Source organism: Struthio camelus, chromosome 3 (assembly GCF_040807025.1).
Source record: "Struthio camelus isolate bStrCam1 chromosome 3, bStrCam1.hap1, whole genome shotgun sequence".
Taxonomy (NCBI): domain Eukaryota; kingdom Metazoa; phylum Chordata; class Aves; order Struthioniformes; family Struthionidae; genus Struthio; species Struthio camelus.
Window position 1 is genome coordinate 125,533,216 of NC_090944.1, and position 18,240 is coordinate 125,551,455.

The window sequence follows — 18,240 nt, forward strand, 5'->3', positions numbered from 1 at the left end:
ATTGTTTAGTGGATGATGATTGCTGCAGGAGGTATCATCTAGTGGGTAATGATTTTCTGCACTCAGTTCGCTGCTGGTGTGCCCTGGCACACAGTGGTGCTCCTCCGAAGGAAGCACAAAATTGAGGTTCAAGCCCTATGTAACCGTAAAAGCCCTGCGGTCCCTGTGCGGCAACACTCTGCTCTGGCTGCCCATCCCCTCCCAGTCCCCGCTGCAGGTCTGCCGACAGCGGCTGCCTGCTGCTCTGAGCTCTCAGAGCTGACCCAGGGAAGGAGCACAGGCCCCTCACGTTTCAGGTTTGCAAGCTGCTCCGTGGTCTGTCAATCTTTCTCCAGAGAAGCTTATTTCTGGGTCAGGAAACATTGAATAGGTACCTCCTGTTGCTTGCATGGGAAGATGAAAGCTGTTTCTGTGACCAAGCTCTCTGGTGAGAGGGTCGGCAAGCGGAGCAGGACGGGTCGCCCCGTGGGGGCAGGCAGCTCTCTGCCAGGCGGTCGGCTGGCAGTGGGTCCCCTGGGAAGGTGCCTGGAGGAGCCACGCTCAACACAGGCTCTTCCTCAGCTGACCGTGTTTAGCTTGCCAGGCAGGTCAGGGCTGCGTTTCCTTGGGAGGTTGCTTTTCCGCGGGCCGAGCAGGACCAGGCCTGGCGCGGGGCTGCGAAGGGGCAGGCTGGCACGCTCCCGCTGCTCCCTTCCTTCTCCTTCTCCCATCTCCCTGTCCCGACTGCACCCCGGGATCCCAGCGGGTGACTGCAAACCCCCGTTCAAAGCTGCATCCCTATGTCCAATCCATCCTTTTCAGGAAGCTTTGGCCTTCTAGATAGTCCAGTTAAAACAGACCCATACCGGGCAAAATAAGCAGCAGCAAAGCAGCTCTCTGTGCAAAGATGCTGTTTAGTAGCATGAGTGGCGGTGCTTGCGGCCGAGCATGGCAGGAAAGCGCACGTAAAGCACAGGAGCGGCTTTGGCTGGTCCTCGGAGGGAACGACGGACGCTGCTGGTGGCCGAGGGTTGGCCACTTCTCTCTCATCTTGAATCCAGCCAGTTTCCATAGCACGCGGACAGTCGTCTGGGTGCGTTTTGAAAGCTTCATTTAGTTTGTGAGAATAAGTCGTTGTTCAGGTTTGCTGAGCGTTGAAAGACGTCAAAGAGCAGCCTGGAGTGACCTGCCTGCACCTCGCTGCGGGGAAGCTGAGCTGGTCGCTTGCCCGTGTGGACATAAGCTGTGCCGGTGTGACGTTGCTCTGGCCTGTTTTACTTTAAAGGTCACAGCAGAGATGGGCTGGGCGGGAGGCCTCCCTCGCCCCGACCCCGGGGGTTTGCTCCCCTCCTGGCAGCGAGGATGACGGGTGCCCTCTCCTCTCTCTGGCCCGGGCAGGGCCAGGCCCCCCTGCAGACCCCCGGGCTGGGCGGGGGCCTCGATTTTCAGTGCTAAGAAGGCGGTGGGTGCTGGTGCAGCAGCCGTGCTGCGGACACTCGGGAGAGCTAACCTCGCCTGTTATTGCCAAACTGGTTTCGCTTGATAAACTGAGTGGATATGAGGTGTTGATGGGAGAGCGCTAATTGGAGCAGGATCAATTAATCTGCATGCAGGCTTGCTCCGTTGTTTCATGCACCCCCCCCCCCGCCCCGGGTGTCCCTTACCCCGCATAGCCTTGGTTTCTGGGACGAGGCCTGTCCCAGAGGGAGGCTCTGGCTCACCTGGGGCTGAGGACACGGCCAGGTGGGAGCAACCTGGGATCCGGCTGTAGGGCGGCTCATGGCACTGGGGTCCGCTGCGGCTCCCATGCCCATGTTGAGCGCCTCTCCTTGCCCTTTGCAGGACCTACTTGGAGGAGGAGCTGATAAAGGCCAGGAAGAAGCCAAGCCTGCGGAAGGACATGTACCAGAAGATGATCGAGGTGGACCCCGAGGCCCCGACCGAGGAGGAGAACGTGCTGCGGGCAGTGACCAAGCCCCGGTACATGCAGTGGAGGGAGACCATTAGCTCCACGGCCACGCTGGGGTTCAGGATCGAGGGGATAAAGGTGAGGCCACTGGGTGCCTGCGGCAGGGAACGCTTTGTAACCAAACTTGGGAACGCACACACGCACGGAGCAGGCTCGTAGCGAAACCAGTGACACATCGAGACATCCTTCTGGCCCCGCGGGGCTTCTGGGAAGGAGCCCGGTGAAACTGCTGCTTCTGCCCAAAATGAGTCAAGTGTGCTGGCTGGTTTTTTAGCCTGGAGCTTTGTACCTCAGCAGGCTGGAAGGTGGCGAATGGGAACTGAGCCCTTTTCACGCTATTGCAGGAAGACCAAGGAGTCTCAGTTCAGCTCCTGTGACGTGCGTGTCTCTTTGTTAAATCTAGCCATACCTTGTTTCTGCAAATACTCCCTTTCCCCTTTCTCCATCCAGTCTCCAGACAGATACAGCTATGCCTGCATCACGTCACAGCGTTTATGTGCGTGGTGCAAGCTGGCCGGGGAAACGGCTCCTTCAAGCTCCCCTCCTCTCCCGTCTGCATTTCGCTGCCTGCCCGACCGCCAGCAGCGTTGCAGCCCTGCCAGCCCTCGCCGTCGGACCCGGGCGCCCGGCCTGGGCATGGGCTGCTCTTCTGAGAGCCTGGCTGAGCTGAGGGCATCAATGAAACTGCAGCACGGTCTTAGCCATGGTCTTGCTAAATCAGCCCCTCTGTTGAGCTCCCTGACTGTGAAATGCAAAGTGCTCTGCTCCAACGTGAGGGCTCAAATGAGTTGTTTGCTTTCAACACTGATGTGCCAATGGGCTGAGCCATTAACTCAAATCCCAGCCTGTGCCGACCTCTGACTGGAGCTGTGAATTTAGCCATAGATGGTGACTGGGCTGTATTTAGATCTCTGTTCAGAAAAATTCAGCCACTTAGTCCTATAAAGAGGAGCTCATAAACTCCCTATGAAGTTTAAGCTCTCACTCAAAGACAAGCAGCTGCATTTTCTGCAAGTACCTAGACGTATGTTTAACCTGCAGACTTAGCTGGTATTATCTGTGCTTGAGCTATTTCTCTCCGTTTTGTCTGAGCGCTCCCACACTGCAAGTTGCACCGCAGCAGCTGTGCCCACGCTGGCCGGGCCTGTGCTCAAAGCTGGCACCCAGATTTCTGGAGATATCTGCTGGGATCCTTTGGACGACAGTTAGATGAGGCAGCCCAGGAAGTTTTCTTCTGGCGAGCTGGTGGAAAACAGGCTGCAAACTTTGTGGCGAGAGGTGTCTGGGCTGGTGCTCGAACGGAGACAGCTTTTGTAACCGGAGAACATGTGTGTTAGCTACTGAAGGCTTGCGTGAACTTCAGCAATGGCATATGCCCGTTGATGGCTAGCGCTAAGGGCCGCAGTATGGGGCACGGAGCTCACGTGGCAGCCGAGGGAGCTCGTTCGAGGTGTGCCTGTGTCCCTGGAGGTGACTCAGGCTCAGGCTGCTGCCGTGGGAGTGGAGCCAGGCAGCCCCAGGCAACCCTAAGCGGTGACTCGGGGCCGCTGCCAGCCGCCGAGCAGCTCCGACCTGGGAGGAAATTGCCGGGACACAGGGAAAAAATTGCTCTTAGCGGAAATGAAGGCTTGATCTCCAGATTTATGTTGGTTTGAGGAGAGCTTCTCTTCGTCACAGATCTTTTTCCTCTTCCGTAAGTCAGCCGAGGTTTTCCCAGAATACCCATTTGTGTGTCTGTGGCCTTAAATTCCTGCACCACTCCTGACTTTTTTTTTAACCCGAGATCTTGGAGTCAAAACGATAGAAAGGAAGCCAACGAAGCCTTCCCCTGAACAAGCCCCTACAGCAGATTTTGCAGATTTTCCGGGTAGCGTTGCCCGTGACATGACCAGGCAAACAGTGCGCAAACGCAGGGGGTAGACCGCGGGTTTGAAAGGCGGTCAGCAGCAGCAGGTCGCTCCGAGCTGCAGCTGCAGATTACCCGCAGGTGAAGGTGCTGGTGGGAAGGGGCTCCTCTCTCCCGCTGTGGGAAACGCAGTGGAGCAGGTCGTGTGTGGGGAATAGGGCGCTTTTCCCTGTGGGGCTGCCTCACGGCCAGTGGCTCGCCTTGCATTTACATCTACCCGAGCCGCTCACAGAAAGCCACCAAACCCGAGCAGGTCCCGCTCCCACGGCTCGTCCCTGACTCCCCACAAGCACCAGGTGCTAACTCCTGCCGGTGGTGCCCGCCGTGCAGCGGCAGGGCCTTCCCTGCGCGCCCTGCTCTGCCCACAGCTCCTTTCAGCTGTGGCTGGCTGTGAGCGTGCCATGAGCCCTGCTCGCTCAGGACAACCCTTTGCCTAGTTCCCAGCGCTGCTGTTTTGCTCGTGCTTATTATAAAAGTCAGGCTTTATAAAAAAAGAGTGGGCCAACTGGGAGCAAAGCTCATGCACGCTGTTTCTTCTGCCTGCTTGCTTGCTATAATCGAGAGTATCTGTCTATTTATAGTCCAACACGATATATCCTTGGCCTCCAGTAGTGTTTCTCAGCCTATGGTCTGGGGACGTTTAGTGGGCTTTATGGCAAAAGCAGGTCATAAGGGAAACACTTACATGAAAAATGTAAGAAACCCAAATCACGTTCCCACACAGGCCTGCAAACGCTGCGGAGGACAATAAAAGCAATAAAGAGCATTCAGCGTTGCACCTCACTTTTAGCTGATTGTAAGTGAAAGCCACTGTGAACCACTGCACGATGTGGGCCGTGGATGCTTTCAAAGGTGAGGCAGCCCTTTAATTGCAAGACGCTGAGAAGCGCTGGCCTCCAGGATTAATCCTGCTGCTGCCGCTAGGAGCTGACTAATTTGATCAGGGCTCTAATTGCTGTAATTCTCCTTAAATCCCTCAGCTTCTGGATTATTTTCCCCTAATCTAAAGTATTAACAGTTTGCACTGGTTCCTGGCTGATTTTCTTCCTGCTTAGAAGAAGGGCTGTCGAGCAGGTCATGCTGAGCTCTATCACTGCATTTGACCTGTTTCTGGGGTCACATCCCTGCATCAGGGAAAGAGGTCTTCAGTAACTCGAGGCAGCTGCAGAGCCCTCAGAAGAAATTTCAGGAAAATTTTATTTAATTACAAGTCTCCCTGTGTTTTCTTCCCTACTGAGGATACTTCCCTGTGAGAAACGGGAGTGAACCTACCTTGCCTGCCAGTGGTGGCCTGAGGCCATTGCTCTGTGGGATACCAGCCGGGCTGATGCAGAAGTGCTTGTGCACGTTCCCACCCAAGCAGCGGGGAGCTGCACGTGTACTTGAAGGGCAGGAGTGCCTGGATGTGTGAGTTGGAAAGGGGGCACAAGACCGGAGAGAGGCAGTAGCCCTGGGGACAGCGTGGGCACGTAAGCCGAGTTGGCAGCTGCAGGACGGGGAACGAGGACGTAGACCCTTTGCCTTGCCTTACTCGGCTCCAAGTTCATTTGGCAACCTGGAGTATCTGGTCTACCTCTTTAAAATGGAAATTTTCCTCTGCAAAAAGGAGACGTTGACACTAACCTAACTTTCTGGAGCACCTTGAAAATGTCAGAAACAGCAGCTATTAACAAAATCACCATGGCGAAAGTAATAAAAATGATCCCTATCGACCCTGTTTAAGCTTAACTTGGCCACTTCTCCCTGCAAGAAGTGCTGTTTAACCCAGTGCTCTGGTCCGAGAGACATGCATGGTTTCCTGCTCCAAGGCTGTGGTCAGATGGTATTGCTTTAGAAATTTTGACAGAGGTTGGGACTTCTGTAGGGTCGCAGAACCAAGCCCCAAATGCCGCTGCCTTAGTTCCCCGAGACACCTGGAAATCCTCGCCTGACGTTTCCGAGAGAGGTGGCTCGCAGCCCCTTCCCGGCAGGACGTGGCTACCTGGCCGGCAGCGCCACGGCTCCACAGACGCAACCGGTCAACCTGAGCTCTGCTCGGACCACATCGGAGCAAAGCGGGTTTGCCAGTGCTGCGGCGGGGTGGAGGCCAGCAAAGGCCACTTGCGATAGCCCTTATCAGCCCCCCTCACGTTTCGGCTTTGTCGAGCGCGGCCCCCGTGGGGCCAGAGCACCTGTAAATGTCGTGGCTTTTGACACACAACAGTGGCATCTGGCAGGCCAAGGGACCGCGAGTGGGGCGTCATTATGGGAGGAGAATTACGGAGAGTCGCTTTGGCTTTCCTGAAGCTGAAGACTGCCTTATCTGAAAGGCCATCTGTGGCTTTTATTTATTTTTAGGAGCGCTTAGGAGTCCATCTCCTTTCTTGGATGCTTTGCGGAGAGCTGTGCTCCTTACATGTGGAATTAGCGCCGTGGCCCCGCTCCAAACTGATATCTATCATCCCTTGTCTCTCCTTGGCTCGCTCCTGCAGCAGGGCAGCCGGCCGCCCTCAGGCTGGGCTTGGTTGTCCTCCTGGAGCCTGAGACAGCTTGCACAGAAGCGAGCTGGAAGGTGAACTCGCGTTGCATCTTTCCTCCTGGACGGCACATCAGGTCTGAATCTGGAGCCTGGCTCGACGCACCCAGCTCTTGCGCTGTTAGCGCGTCCCAGCTGGCCGGGCTGCAGGCAGTCTTGCCGGCGGCCAGCGTCCTACCTTAGGGGAACGGCATGTGGCAGGGGCCAGCCTCAATGCCTGGGGCTTCCCTGGAAGGGTCTCCATGGCCCGCCATGGCATGTGGATCTGCAGGGCAGGTGATTCGTTGCGCTCCCTTCCCTCCCTGTCCTCTACTCCAGTTCTTCATCTTTACTTCGTCTTCCCCAGCCTCACAGGACATCTTCTGGCCCCGTCCCTTCGCTCTGTTGCGTGCCAGCGAGCTGTCCTTCGTGGTGGACTAGAGCTCTGGAAGCAAACCTGTGAGCACAAGCATGTGTTTTCGAAAATAGCCGCTGCAGGCAGGAAGCGAGCTCTGCCTGCCCGACCCGCGAGGGAGTCGGGACGGTGAAATGATCCAAATATCAGAGCTCCGGCGGTGCTGCGGCGACGGAGAGTGACCTGGAGGCCGGCTCCGAGGGCTGGGTGGGATGGGAGGGCGCGCGGGACGCCCCGAGCCGGGGGCTGCCCACCGCCCCCCGCCACCGCGCTGAGCCCAGGAAGAGGCGGAGGAGAACGTGAGGCCGCCCGCGGGATTGAGGGTTTATTATCCATGGGATGTGAAAAATGACTTTTTATCACCCACCGTCACGACCCTTTAGCTGCCAACAAGGGCTAGTTTGCCCCCTGCTGCTCCGGGACACCCTAAACCAGGAGCCGTTTCCTCCGGCTCAGACCCTGCTCACGACATTTCCCTCTTTTTCAGAAAGAGGACGGCACCGTGAACCGGGATTTCAAGAAGACGCGGACAAAGGAACAAGTCACCGAGGCCTTCAGAGAATTCACTAAGGGAAACCGTAACGTGTTGGTGAGTCGGGGTGGTGGCGGGAGGAGGCTGCGGGGGGCCCGCCGGCTGCGAGGGGGGTTTCACCCCCGGGAAAACGTGGGAGGGCCTTGCGTCTCGCCAGCGCCCAGCCCCGAAGGGCCCCCCGGCCCTGGGAGACTCTCTGTTGCAATAGCATAAAAAATGGCAAATAGAAACCACATCCTGGTGCGGGGGTGGGCTGAGGGTTTCCTCCTCCCGGTCTCGCCCGCGGGGTGGGCTTCCTCGCTGCGCCGCTGGCTCCCGCCATCTGCATTTCCCCTACCTGCGCGGCTCCGCGTTGCCAGGGCAATAAGAGATTTAGCGGTAAACAGTTTACACCGACTGTGTCAAATATCCTCTTTGACAAACTGCTCCCGTTTTCAGTCTTACTATATAAAGCCTTCAAATGAAAGGCTGCAGCTGGCACGGCCCCGGCGCCACCGCCTCCAAATGTTGGCTGTGACGAGAGCTGCCCAGCGATGGCCCTTGGAGCTGTCAACCACGTTGCTTGACTGCGTTTCATCCACAAAGAGCAGAGCTCGGCGCGCTCTCACGCCGCCACGGCCTTGGTCTAGCTAGGGTCCTTCCGTCAAAGTGTTGCCCTACAGCAGTAATAGCCCCACACAGTCCAGGTGGCAACAAGTGAGTCACGCTGCCCGGACAGCTGCTGCGCCCGTGCCTGTACGTCGCCTTTCTGCTTAGACCTGAGAGCTGAATGATCAAAGGGGCCGGGGAGAAGCTGTTGGTGCCTCCCGGCAGCCCGCGGCGATGCCTCGCCGGCGCCTTTGCCTTGGCCTGCGTGTGGGCAAGTTTGGGCGGACTTAAAGCCCCAGGAGCTGGCGGGATGCTGCAGAGGCCAGAAGGAGAAGTGGGTCCCCGAGAAGACAGGGCACGCTCCTGGAGGGAGGCCCATCAGAGGCCGCTGGGGCTGGGAGGCCACCCGTGGCGCAGGCACTGCCGGAGCGGCCAGGGACCGCTCGCCCCCGACGTCTCCCCGTGCGAACGCACTATCGGAGACAGGATACGGGGACAGAGGATTTTTTTGTTTACTCTGTATGGCCCTTTTTTACTGTAGGCTTCCCGTAGCACTGACAGCTTGTTTTTCTTTGCAATTCCAGAACAGTTACCTTAACCGGTTGAAGGGTATCCGTGCTACCCTGGAGACATCCCCATTCTTTAAGTGCCATGAGGTAACACTTACATTTCCTTCCTGCGGTGGTGTTTAGATAGATCTGTCTGTAAATGTGAATGGTTTAATCTCAGTTTATCCAAGAACAGAGGAGGAGTTGAAGTCAGCGGTCATAAATTTCTACAACTTGAATTTATTCTTATATCTTTATTTTTATAACCCTGTTTATCTAATTATCTGCATGGAAGTATGATTGTTGACTGGTATAATGTTTGTGTATCTGACACGGGCTCACATCTAATGAAAACCTATGTTCATATGGATTGAAAGTGATATAGGTGTTATACAGGCTGTTTATGGTTTCAGATGATTGGGAAGAATGCTCATTGTATAAGTATAAGGGTCTTCTTGAGAGAAATTCCTATCTGAATGCAAATGTCAGGTATCATTTGGTTGCCAGTCGCTCAGTGCGTTCAAACTAGGCTTCAGTTTAGCTATAAACTGCTGATCATCCTCAGCCTACCTTCACAGAGCTTGCTGGGGCAACACAGGCAAGACTCTTTCTTTGGCACAACTTTCCTTCAGAAATTAGTGTCCATGAAATCAAAATTTTCTACAGTGAAATTTCAGTTCTAATGGGAAAATGAAGAGGAAATACACCCTTTCTGGCCATTTCAACAGGAATTGGGTACTCCATTATTTAGTTAAATAACTTTATTGATTTAGCATTGACTCAGAGTATTTGATACTGCATCTGCTTAACCAAATATGAGACTGCATTTCCTTGGCACGTGTTGTCTTATGGGAATAAGAGCCACGTAGGAACCCCTGGCTCAAAGAGGGAGGCACAGCTTTACCTCCCCAGAGGCATCGCTCTGCCTCTGACAGGGCCGTGGGAGCCACCGCAGGAACTGCGTGACTGTAAACCAACTGGAAGACGCAGGTAAATGTTGAAACGAAGTGTTTCAGGTCAGTTCAACAATGGAAACAAAAAACGCACTGAAATGAAATGGCAGTGTTTCATTTGAAAACGTAGAAACAAAACACCTTCTCAAATCGATTTTGAAAGGAATTTCCACTTCTTAAAAAACAAAAGGAAGAAGAAACTTCAGCTTTTTGTCCCGCTTCAAGACGAAACATAGCAAAAGTTGGGCCAAGCTCTGCGTGTCCCTCAGTGCCTCGGAGCGGTGCCCGTGCTCTTCCGGGGCTCCTCCACTGCAGGAGAACTCACCTACCAAAGACAGAAGAGTGAAGAACAACAGCAGAAGTCTCTTCCTTAAAGTTAAAATGGTCTTTCCTGGCCAAGAGGGAACTATAACAGCTTATAAGGAAAAGAATTGAAAATAAGCCTTTCTGGGGAATAATAAAAATCTCTGGACCTTGCACATTCTCCCAATGCATTAGAGGAGAAAGTCCTCAAAAATGTAAATTCATAAGAACATATCCACTTCTGGTGAAGTCAGAGACAATGTGCTTCACCTTTCGAGAGCAGTAATAGAGCTAGGCACCGAGGTAAGAAGAAATGAAGAGAGGAAACAGCTCCCAAGCTTTTCTGAGCTCTCCTTGGCCAGTTTGGTGAGGACTCGCCACAAAGAGAGCCAGGCAGGAGACAGTGATACAACGCTAGGAAGGAAAGCTCAGCCCAGTCTCGCCTTTCAAACCCAAATGCAAGCACCCAGGCTTCCCGGGGGCTTGCACAAGCCAGTATCTGCCACAGGATTTTCCCAGAGGCCAAGCAGAATATGAAAGAGCAGAGAAACTCACAGAAAAGAATACTCATGTACATGTGCCTCTGTAGCATGTGTCCCCAGAGCTCAGCAAAAGCCCGGGGTATATTCCAGGTGATATCGGGGTGCAAATGAATGGCGCGTTTCAGGCAGAAGACTAAACTTTGCATGTAACCTGCTTACAGCATAACCGCTCCTGAGGTGATGATGCCTGCAAGATTGGTGAGCGTGTATACCACTAATCATTCATAAAGAATTGAGCGGTGGAAAAATCTTAATCTGAAGGCAGAGACAATTCAGCTCATTCCCTCCCCAAGGACCTTGACTTGGTTTCTGAAATTACATCTCTTTCTTTCATGCTCATATTTTTACGATCCTTTTCTTGTGCCAAAAGCTGGGATTTGTATGGCTAAATGAGGTTACTTAAATGCCTGATTTGCATATGCAAACACAGCTGGCAAGCACAAAGCTTAGTTTTGCTCATGCAAAATCTTGGCATAATCTATTGCAAATGCAGCCTTAGATAAGGCATTTGAAAAACCCAGGGCTGGCTGAGAAGGGCATGGATGCATTTGATGAAAAATAGAAGCTCGACTAATTGGTCTCCTCTCTCTGCAGGTAATTGGGAGCTCCCTCCTTTTCATTCATGACAAAAAGGAACAGGCCAAAGTCTGGATGATTGATTTTGGGAAAACCACACCACTGCCAGAGGGACAAGTTCTCCAGCACAATGTGCCCTGGGTAGAGGGGAACAGAGAGGACGGCTACCTCTGGGGGCTCGACAACCTCATTCAGATCCTAACGGAGCTGTCCCAGAGTGAAGACTTGCATTAAAGCCGGGCGTCCAACTCTGCCACTACCCCAAATCCTGCCCCCCAACTGACTCTTCTGAACTGCACTACAAGACACTTTCCAACCCTCGCCCTTCCAATTTTAAAGCTATACTCTCCCTATTTAAGGTGGTTTTGTTGTGTTTTTTTAGAGTTTTTCTTTTTTCTCTTTTTTTTTGTAAATATGTAGCTAACCTGCCAGAACAAAAGCTGAACTTGAAACCTCGGCGTCACAGACTCGGTGAAAGCAGACGGCGATGCCAGCCGGGAGTGGTGTGGGAGGGTTTGGTTAGGCAAGTGCGTGCTTTTCCTATCGCGTTCTTGTCTCTCTTGCGGCCAGGTTTTAGGCGGGCCGTCCCGCTGCCGCCGCCTCGGCGGCCAGCCCCAGGGCGCTCCTGCAGCAGCTTCATCTGGAGAACACCTGGGTGGCCAAGGCCACCAGCAGCCAAGGCAGAGGCTCGCGTGGCGGGAGCCCTCTGGTTGTCTTCACTAACACCTTTCGCCCTAGGAAACTAGCTGTTCTGAGTCTTTAAGATTAGTCACTGGAAAGGCAGATCCAGGGTTTTCCTCCTGCTGTCCGAGGTGTCCTGTTAATCCCATGGAGGTTGCTCTGTTATCTTTGCGTGGCCGCTTGCTTTCCCCAGCAGCAGCCGGGCGTGCGAGGCCTTACTGGTTCTGGGGGGTGGCAGGCGCCCCACCGGGGTGGGATCCCCGACCCTCCTTGGGGACTACAGAGCTCAGGCAAGGCTGGGGGAGAGGAACATGGTTTTTAGGGGACCACTGTGAGACCTAAAGTAGCCATCCCGGCTGGTGGAGGTGCCTGCGGCTGTGGCAGCAGGGAACAGGCCACCGCCACACGGCAGCTTTCGAGGTGACCCCGTGAACCGTCCTGGGCACTGTGAGGCCTCCCGTGCCGTGCCGCTTCCCGCAGAGCTCGCTCCGCCGGCTGCTGGGCTCCAGCCCCCGCTTCCTAGCCGGCTCTGCGTAGATGGGGCTGTGCGCACAGCCGCTGCCGAGTCCTGTGGAAACAGCCAGTTCCCTATTTAGGGTGGAGGCTATTTTTTAACTTCCTGGAACATTTGAACTAAGCAGCTTGCTCGCATCAGAGCTGGCTCGCTAAAGGTCAGCTATCGACAGGGTGGCGGGGAGGGGGGGCTGTGGCCTGTGTTTGATCTTCACGGAGAGCCTGGACCTCCCTCAGATTGAGGACACGAGGAGAGCGGAGAGCTTAGGTTGTGCACTAGGTGGTGCAGGTTGCTCTCCATGAGCTGCAGAGGCTGTGCAGGAGCTTGGCCAAGGTCAACCCCTCACTCGCTCGCTCCCCAAAACCACTGTCTCATCTCAGTCTGCAGGAGCGGAGCTACAGAGCCCCTCGTCTGCCGTCAGGTGGCCACAGCTTCCTCCATGAGGGAGGTCTTCTCCTGGCAGCAAATAAGAAGGAGAAGGACTTGGCCATCGGTTGTTCTGCAGCCGTGCCCCAGCCTCTTGCCTCTTTCCCGAAGATTAAAATCTCCTAAGGGTTTTCTTTTTTTCAGTTCATATCTCACCAGGCATATGTCTTTCACTCATATGATGCCATTGTAAATGGTTGCACTGTTTTAGCTCCTTGCCAGGCTTTCTAGGATAGCCCATGTGGAAGTGCCTTATAGACGTGCCTCTGTTACATTAGTGTCATGGAAAAGGTTGGGGTTTTTTAAGTTATATTTATTTTCATCCCATTTTAATTGCACAAAACACTAAAACTTAATGCATGGAATCCCTCTTTTTTTTTTTTTAACTGTGTTTTTAGTTTTCAAACCACCCTTTTTCCAGCCTCGGAGAAAGGGTTTGAACAGATATGCATAGATATGAACCAGTTATCGCTGTACTTTAGCTCTGAGTTGCTCTTATATATGTATATTATTTTTTAAGCCTGTTTATAAACCAGATTCCTTGCTCTGTGGCTTCGAAAGAAGCAGATTGTTTCTCTCAGCTGTCTTATGCCTTTCTGGAGGCTGGAACGGTTGCTGTGAGGTATTCTCCCCACTCCCACCCGCCCTTTCGGTCATTGGGTAATAACAGAGAAAAATCTGAACTGTTCTGAAACACCAACGCACAGTGCCTGTAAAAAAATCCTGTTAACTTTCCAAATAAAGGCATATGGGAACCGTTCTCCTGGGTGAGCAGTCCGTGTCCGTGGTGCGACTCGGAGGGCAGGAGCAGCTCGTCGCGGCCCTACCGCTTGGGGGGCTGGGTGTGCTTTTGGTTACCCCGACACGCGCTATGTGAAAGCAAGAGTAGGAAAGGACCTTGGGAGGGGTGTTAGGCAAAAGGGAGCAGGCAGAGGAGAGAGCCAAGCCAGGGCCGCCCGGCTGCCTGGGCTGCCGGAGGGGCGGCCCGGCTGTGTTTTTCCATCCCTCCTCTGCAGGGAAGCCCACCAAAGGCAGCTCCACGCCAGGGGTGTTTCCAGTCTTTATGTTTTGTCCTATCGCTGTAGTGCAGCTCCTGCCGAGCGTTTTCCGCCTGCCGCAGTGTGATTTGGGCATTTGGCACTAAAAAAGCAGCCGGGGTGCCAAAAGCATCTCCTGCAACCCGGCGCTCTAACGCGCTCTTCTGCCTTCACCTGCAAAGTGGAGCGAGCGCGGGAGAGAAGAGCGACGCAGGCGCTGAGGGCCGCCTCGCCGGCCGCCGCTCCTGCAGAGGGATCACCCAGCGCCCCGACCGCCCGTGCCGGCCCGGGCCACCGCGCTGCAGCACCTCAGGAAAGGGCCTTTGCTTTGCTCCTTCTCTACATTTATCACTGATGCAAACAAAGGTTTTCCATGAGAAGATGCTGTTGCTCCTCACTGAGCGGTCAGTGGGATCGAAGGCCACGAGTGAAAAATCCTGATTGGTCTTCCACCAAGGGAGAAATCGGGCTGTAGAGCCTGAGGGCATCTTCAGTCCCTTCAGTCCCACTCAGTTGCTCTTACAAACACAAGACAGCGCGAGCCTGCCCAGGGGAACGGACACGCGGGGGTGGACTGCCCTTAAAGAAGTTCACATTTAGTACTCAGCGCCTGGAGCTCTGAAACCAGCCTGGTCTGGAGAAGGGTCCCAGAAGGATCTCTGCTGCTTGCCACTGCTCCACGGAAAGAAACTGCAGGAGAAACCCAGCATAGAAGTCACTTAAGGACTAGACACTTCTTGCTGTGAAAAAACAGCTTGTAGTTTTATAAAAATAGATACCTGGCACCGCTGTAACTGTACCGAGTGGTCTCTCGCGGGCTATGAGGAAGACATACAACGTTTCCTATCTGTGTAGCTGGCTTTTGCGCTCTCAGAGCCTCCTTACGGATAGCTGATGTTTTACTTATAGCACCAGTTGCTGCACTCGCAGAGCGAGGCTGCCCTGGCCGGGCGCTTCCCTGAGCAGCGCGTGCGCCCCTCCGGCTGCCCGCGCTTCGTACGCGAGTGGCACCCTTCGCAGAGCCGGATTAGCAGGAGAGAGGCCTGCAAAGCCGCAGCGGGCTCTGCATCCGCACGAGAGCCACAGCAGAGCTGTAGACGGCGCTGAGGCTGCCGCTGTTGGAGGATTACAACCTGGCTCCCAAAGCAGGGCTGTGTTGGGGGGAGGGGGGGAAGATACCCTGCCCAGGTGGTATGGAGAGCCAGGACAGCTAATTATCTTCTTAATTATCTAATTAGCTGATTCTTTTAAAAATGTAACTCCTCTGAATGAGCTCTTTGAGCAGGGTGCTGAGGGGTCAGCTGGGAGCCCTCTTGTGTGCATGCATGTGTTTGCAGTGATGCTGGCTGGCCCCAGCCTGGGAGCCCCTGGGGAAGGGGTTTTGCCCCCAGCCCTGGTGAGGGATGCAGGGCAGCCTTACTGCCCGGCCCCCAGGCAGAGCCCCTTCCTGGAGAAAGCAATGGGCTTTTCCCCCTGCCCAGAGCTGTGCTGCTTTGCTGTGGAGGGCTCAGCCCTGGGAGCCCTTGTGATGGTCCCTGGAGGAGAGGTGAGTCTCTTCTGCTTGAAGCTTTGCAAGTCCTCCATGTTTTCCCCAGGATAGCTTGGGGATCACCTTGTGTGCTGCAGCTGGGGGCCTCCCTCACCCCCAGGACCCTGCAGGGGGGTGCAAGGCTGCCCTGAGGTGCCCACTGCAGGGCTGTGTGCTGGCCTGGTGTGGCAAGGAGGGCAGGGTGGCTGCTGGCCCTGAAAGGTGTGGGGCCTTGGGTGTAGGTAGTGTCTGGCTCCTGTTTTGCAGGGTTTTTTTGCTGGCTGTGTGAGACACAAGGTGATGGAAAGGGGGGTGCTGTGGCTGCTGGGATGGGTTGCAGCTGGGGGTGCTGGGGAGGCCAAATAGCACCTGGGGATGAGCAGCCTTGGGGTGCCCTCGAGCTGAGCCCCTTTGCCCTCGAGCTGAGCCCCTTTGATGTGTTTGGCAGCTCCTGGTTCCTGCCTGTTTGGAAACAACGTGTGCTGGTGTCTGGCTCATGCAGGGGCCTGTACGCCCCTCCAGAGAGGGAGAGCGTGCTGCTGCTAGCACAAATCTTGGTGTTTAACCTCCAAAAGGAGTTGTGCTCAAGGTGTTTCTTTCTGTGCTGTCTTAAAAATGAGCCCAACTTCCACCTCTGATTCCCCTCCCTTTACCATGGCCCTGGGTGGGGGTTAAAATTGCAATCCCCTAATGCAGCGAGGGGCAAGGAAGTATTTTTGCCTCCTCTGTAGCACAGTTGGACTTCCACCCCCTTGCTCGGCCTGGGGTGTCACCTGGGATCGGCAGCCCTGGCCTGGGGTGTTGCTCCTGCAGCCCAGGAGGTGGCAATGCTCCCCTGGCCGTGGTCCCCACCCAGACTGCTGCACGGGAGAGCTAGAGCATAAAGCATAAATCCTGGTGTGATGAATCAGTGTGTGTGAGAGCAGTTGTGTCCCTATCAGGGGCAGGAGCACTGGTGCCCCATGCAAGGTTCCTGGTGCTGGGAAGGTGCCAGCCTCGGCGTGCGAGGGGCAGGCGCCCACGTGCAAGGTGTGGGAAGTGGTCTCGAGGTTGTCACCGGAGTGTGGAGCAGAAGGATTTATTTGGAGGTTTAATCTTCTGAGAGATGCCCCAGCGACACATGTCTCTTATGCTGGTAGTATGTGTGGGTTTTTGGGTGTTTTATTCCTACCCTTCCCTCCGCCCTTAGGGGACCCTCTTCATATTGCAGGTTTATATGACTATAGGTTACTGCTTAGGAAGAAACGTCTCCCCACGCTGAGTGAACGCAGAGCTCAGCAGAAGGGTGCCCTGCGCCAGGCTGCCGAACGGGGGAGGCAGCGTCCCAGGCCTCGGCAGTGCTGGGTAGCCCTGCATTAAGGTTTCTTGGGTTTTTTCCCCCAACAGCCAGAGGCTGTTCACGGCCCTTCCACGGGGAAGCTGTGCTTCCACCCAGGAGCAGCCAGGGAGCAGAGGAGAGCTGCACGTTCGTTCCTTCCCCAAGCTCAGACCAAGGCACCGACTAGGCAGGGTGACCAAACTGTAGCTGTCTACAGCAGCGCTGCAGGGTTTGCTCTCCTTGGGCTTTCCATGCAGCCCAAGAAGCGATGGGTACGGTACCCTCTCACTGAGCAGGAGAAACCAGTCGTTTCTGGGCAGGCTGTGGGGGCTCCTGCCTGGCTCGGCGGTGGGGGAGAGCCTGGGCTTGGGGCATGTGTGAGGGGGGGCCCCAGGTCAAGCAAGGCTGTGGTGGGCCACCTCTGAGCAGCTGTGGCACCTCCCTCCTCGAGAGACCAGCTCGCTGAAAGCGGAGGGGCTGAAAAACATGCTCTGATCAAAACCTCGGCCAGAAACTTTCTGGCCGTTGGGGGACCCTTTCCTGGGCGCCTTGTGCATAGGGAGTTTGGGCTGTCCTTGCTGGGAGGGCAGTAGAAAACCTCGGCGAGGGCTCCCTGCCACGTGTCCCAGCAGGACGGGGGCAGAGGAAGGCAGCTGGGAGCCTTTTGGGATCTGAACATCTGGGGAGCGTTTGCAGGGGCTGGGGAAGGTTGGTGGTGGAGAGGAGTTGGCTGAAAGGGCAGAGCTTGCACAGTGGTTGGTGCTGCTCCAGATGGGACCCCTTGTGGAGGGGGCTGAAAAGCCCATCCCAGCTGGGGAATTGCTGGAGGAAGCTTTGTGGGAGATGTGCAGCTTGGACTTTGTTAGCTGGTCCTGCTGCCAGCACCGGGTCCTTGGCCTGCTCGATGCTGGTGCTCCTAGCTCGCCAGGAGCTGTGCCCGCTGCTGTCCAGCGGCATCAATGATTTCAGACCTGCCAGATCACATCGGCTCTCTCCCCTTGCCATGTCCCTTTGCTAGGGTTCAAACAGGCTTTCCCTCATGCAATAATCGCTGTCTGCCAAACAGCCCAGGTGAAGGAGCACAAAGGGAAGTGGAGGCACTAAGTGATTTGTTCAGAGTCCAGCAGCTGAGCAGAGGCAGAAAACAAAGAGCAAGTAGTTTAATTTCCAGTGACTATCTGATAGACTAAGCTTTCCTGCTGAAATACTGCATGTGCTGCTTTCACTGATAAGAATCCAGGGATTTTTTTATCCTGTGAGGAGGCATACCAACCAGCTCCTCCTCGTGCAAAAATGGGCTTTGAATCGGATAAGGAAACATGAGAAGAACAAAACAGCTCAGATCTCTAGAAGGGATCTAGAGGGAGGTGCTACAAATGGGTGGCTTTCCCCATTTGCAATGAATCTGTAGCAATCTGGCTCAAAAAAATATTTTTTGCTACAGTATTGTCAGAGCAATATCTTTTGCTAGTGCTATAGTTGGACTTTGTTTATACCAAAGAAAAATGCAGTGGGGCGGGGAGAAAGCAGCTCCAGGATGGGCTCTGCAGGGTTTTGGCAAGGTTACCCCTGCCACAGCTCAAAACCAGGAGCTGCAGTGTGCAAGAGGCTCCCGTGTAAGACCTGGTGGCAGGCTCTGCTGGAGCCTGGCCTGAAGGAAACCCTCCTGTGTCTCTTACCCATGCGAGCGAGCTGAGGGCAATGAGACATGAGCTCTTGCTCCCTTTGGGCTGGGACCCCCCAGGCAGGTCCCCCTCTGCATCCTGCCGTCCCCTGTGCCCGCCTGGGAGCCGAAATGGAGCTGGCCTGCAGCGGTTCAAGGGGAAGAAGCCAAGAACAGCCGTCCCTTTTTGCAAAGAAGTAGCACGTTTGCTCTTCCCATGGGATGTGGAGAAACGAGCAGTTGTGCTTTCATGTGCCTTGGACCCACG

The 18,240-nt window shown here is 54.9% G+C and overlaps 1 protein-coding gene across 1 annotated transcript in view; it reads left to right on the forward strand.

Annotated features, from left to right (window-relative positions):
* ITPKB (inositol-trisphosphate 3-kinase B) overlaps positions 1-13,186 on the forward strand; it is a 67,661-nt gene extending 54,475 nt beyond the window's left edge. The window contains exons 5-8 of the mRNA XM_068940138.1: positions 1,822-2,026; positions 7,251-7,352; positions 8,468-8,539; positions 10,824-13,186. Coding sequence (XP_068796239.1) covers positions 1,822-2,026; positions 7,251-7,352; positions 8,468-8,539; positions 10,824-11,039 — 595 coding nt within the window. The 3' untranslated portion in view covers positions 11,040-13,186. The remainder of the gene's footprint in view (positions 1-1,821; positions 2,027-7,250; positions 7,353-8,467; positions 8,540-10,823) is intronic.
* Positions 13,187-18,240: the final 5,054 nt, after the last annotated feature.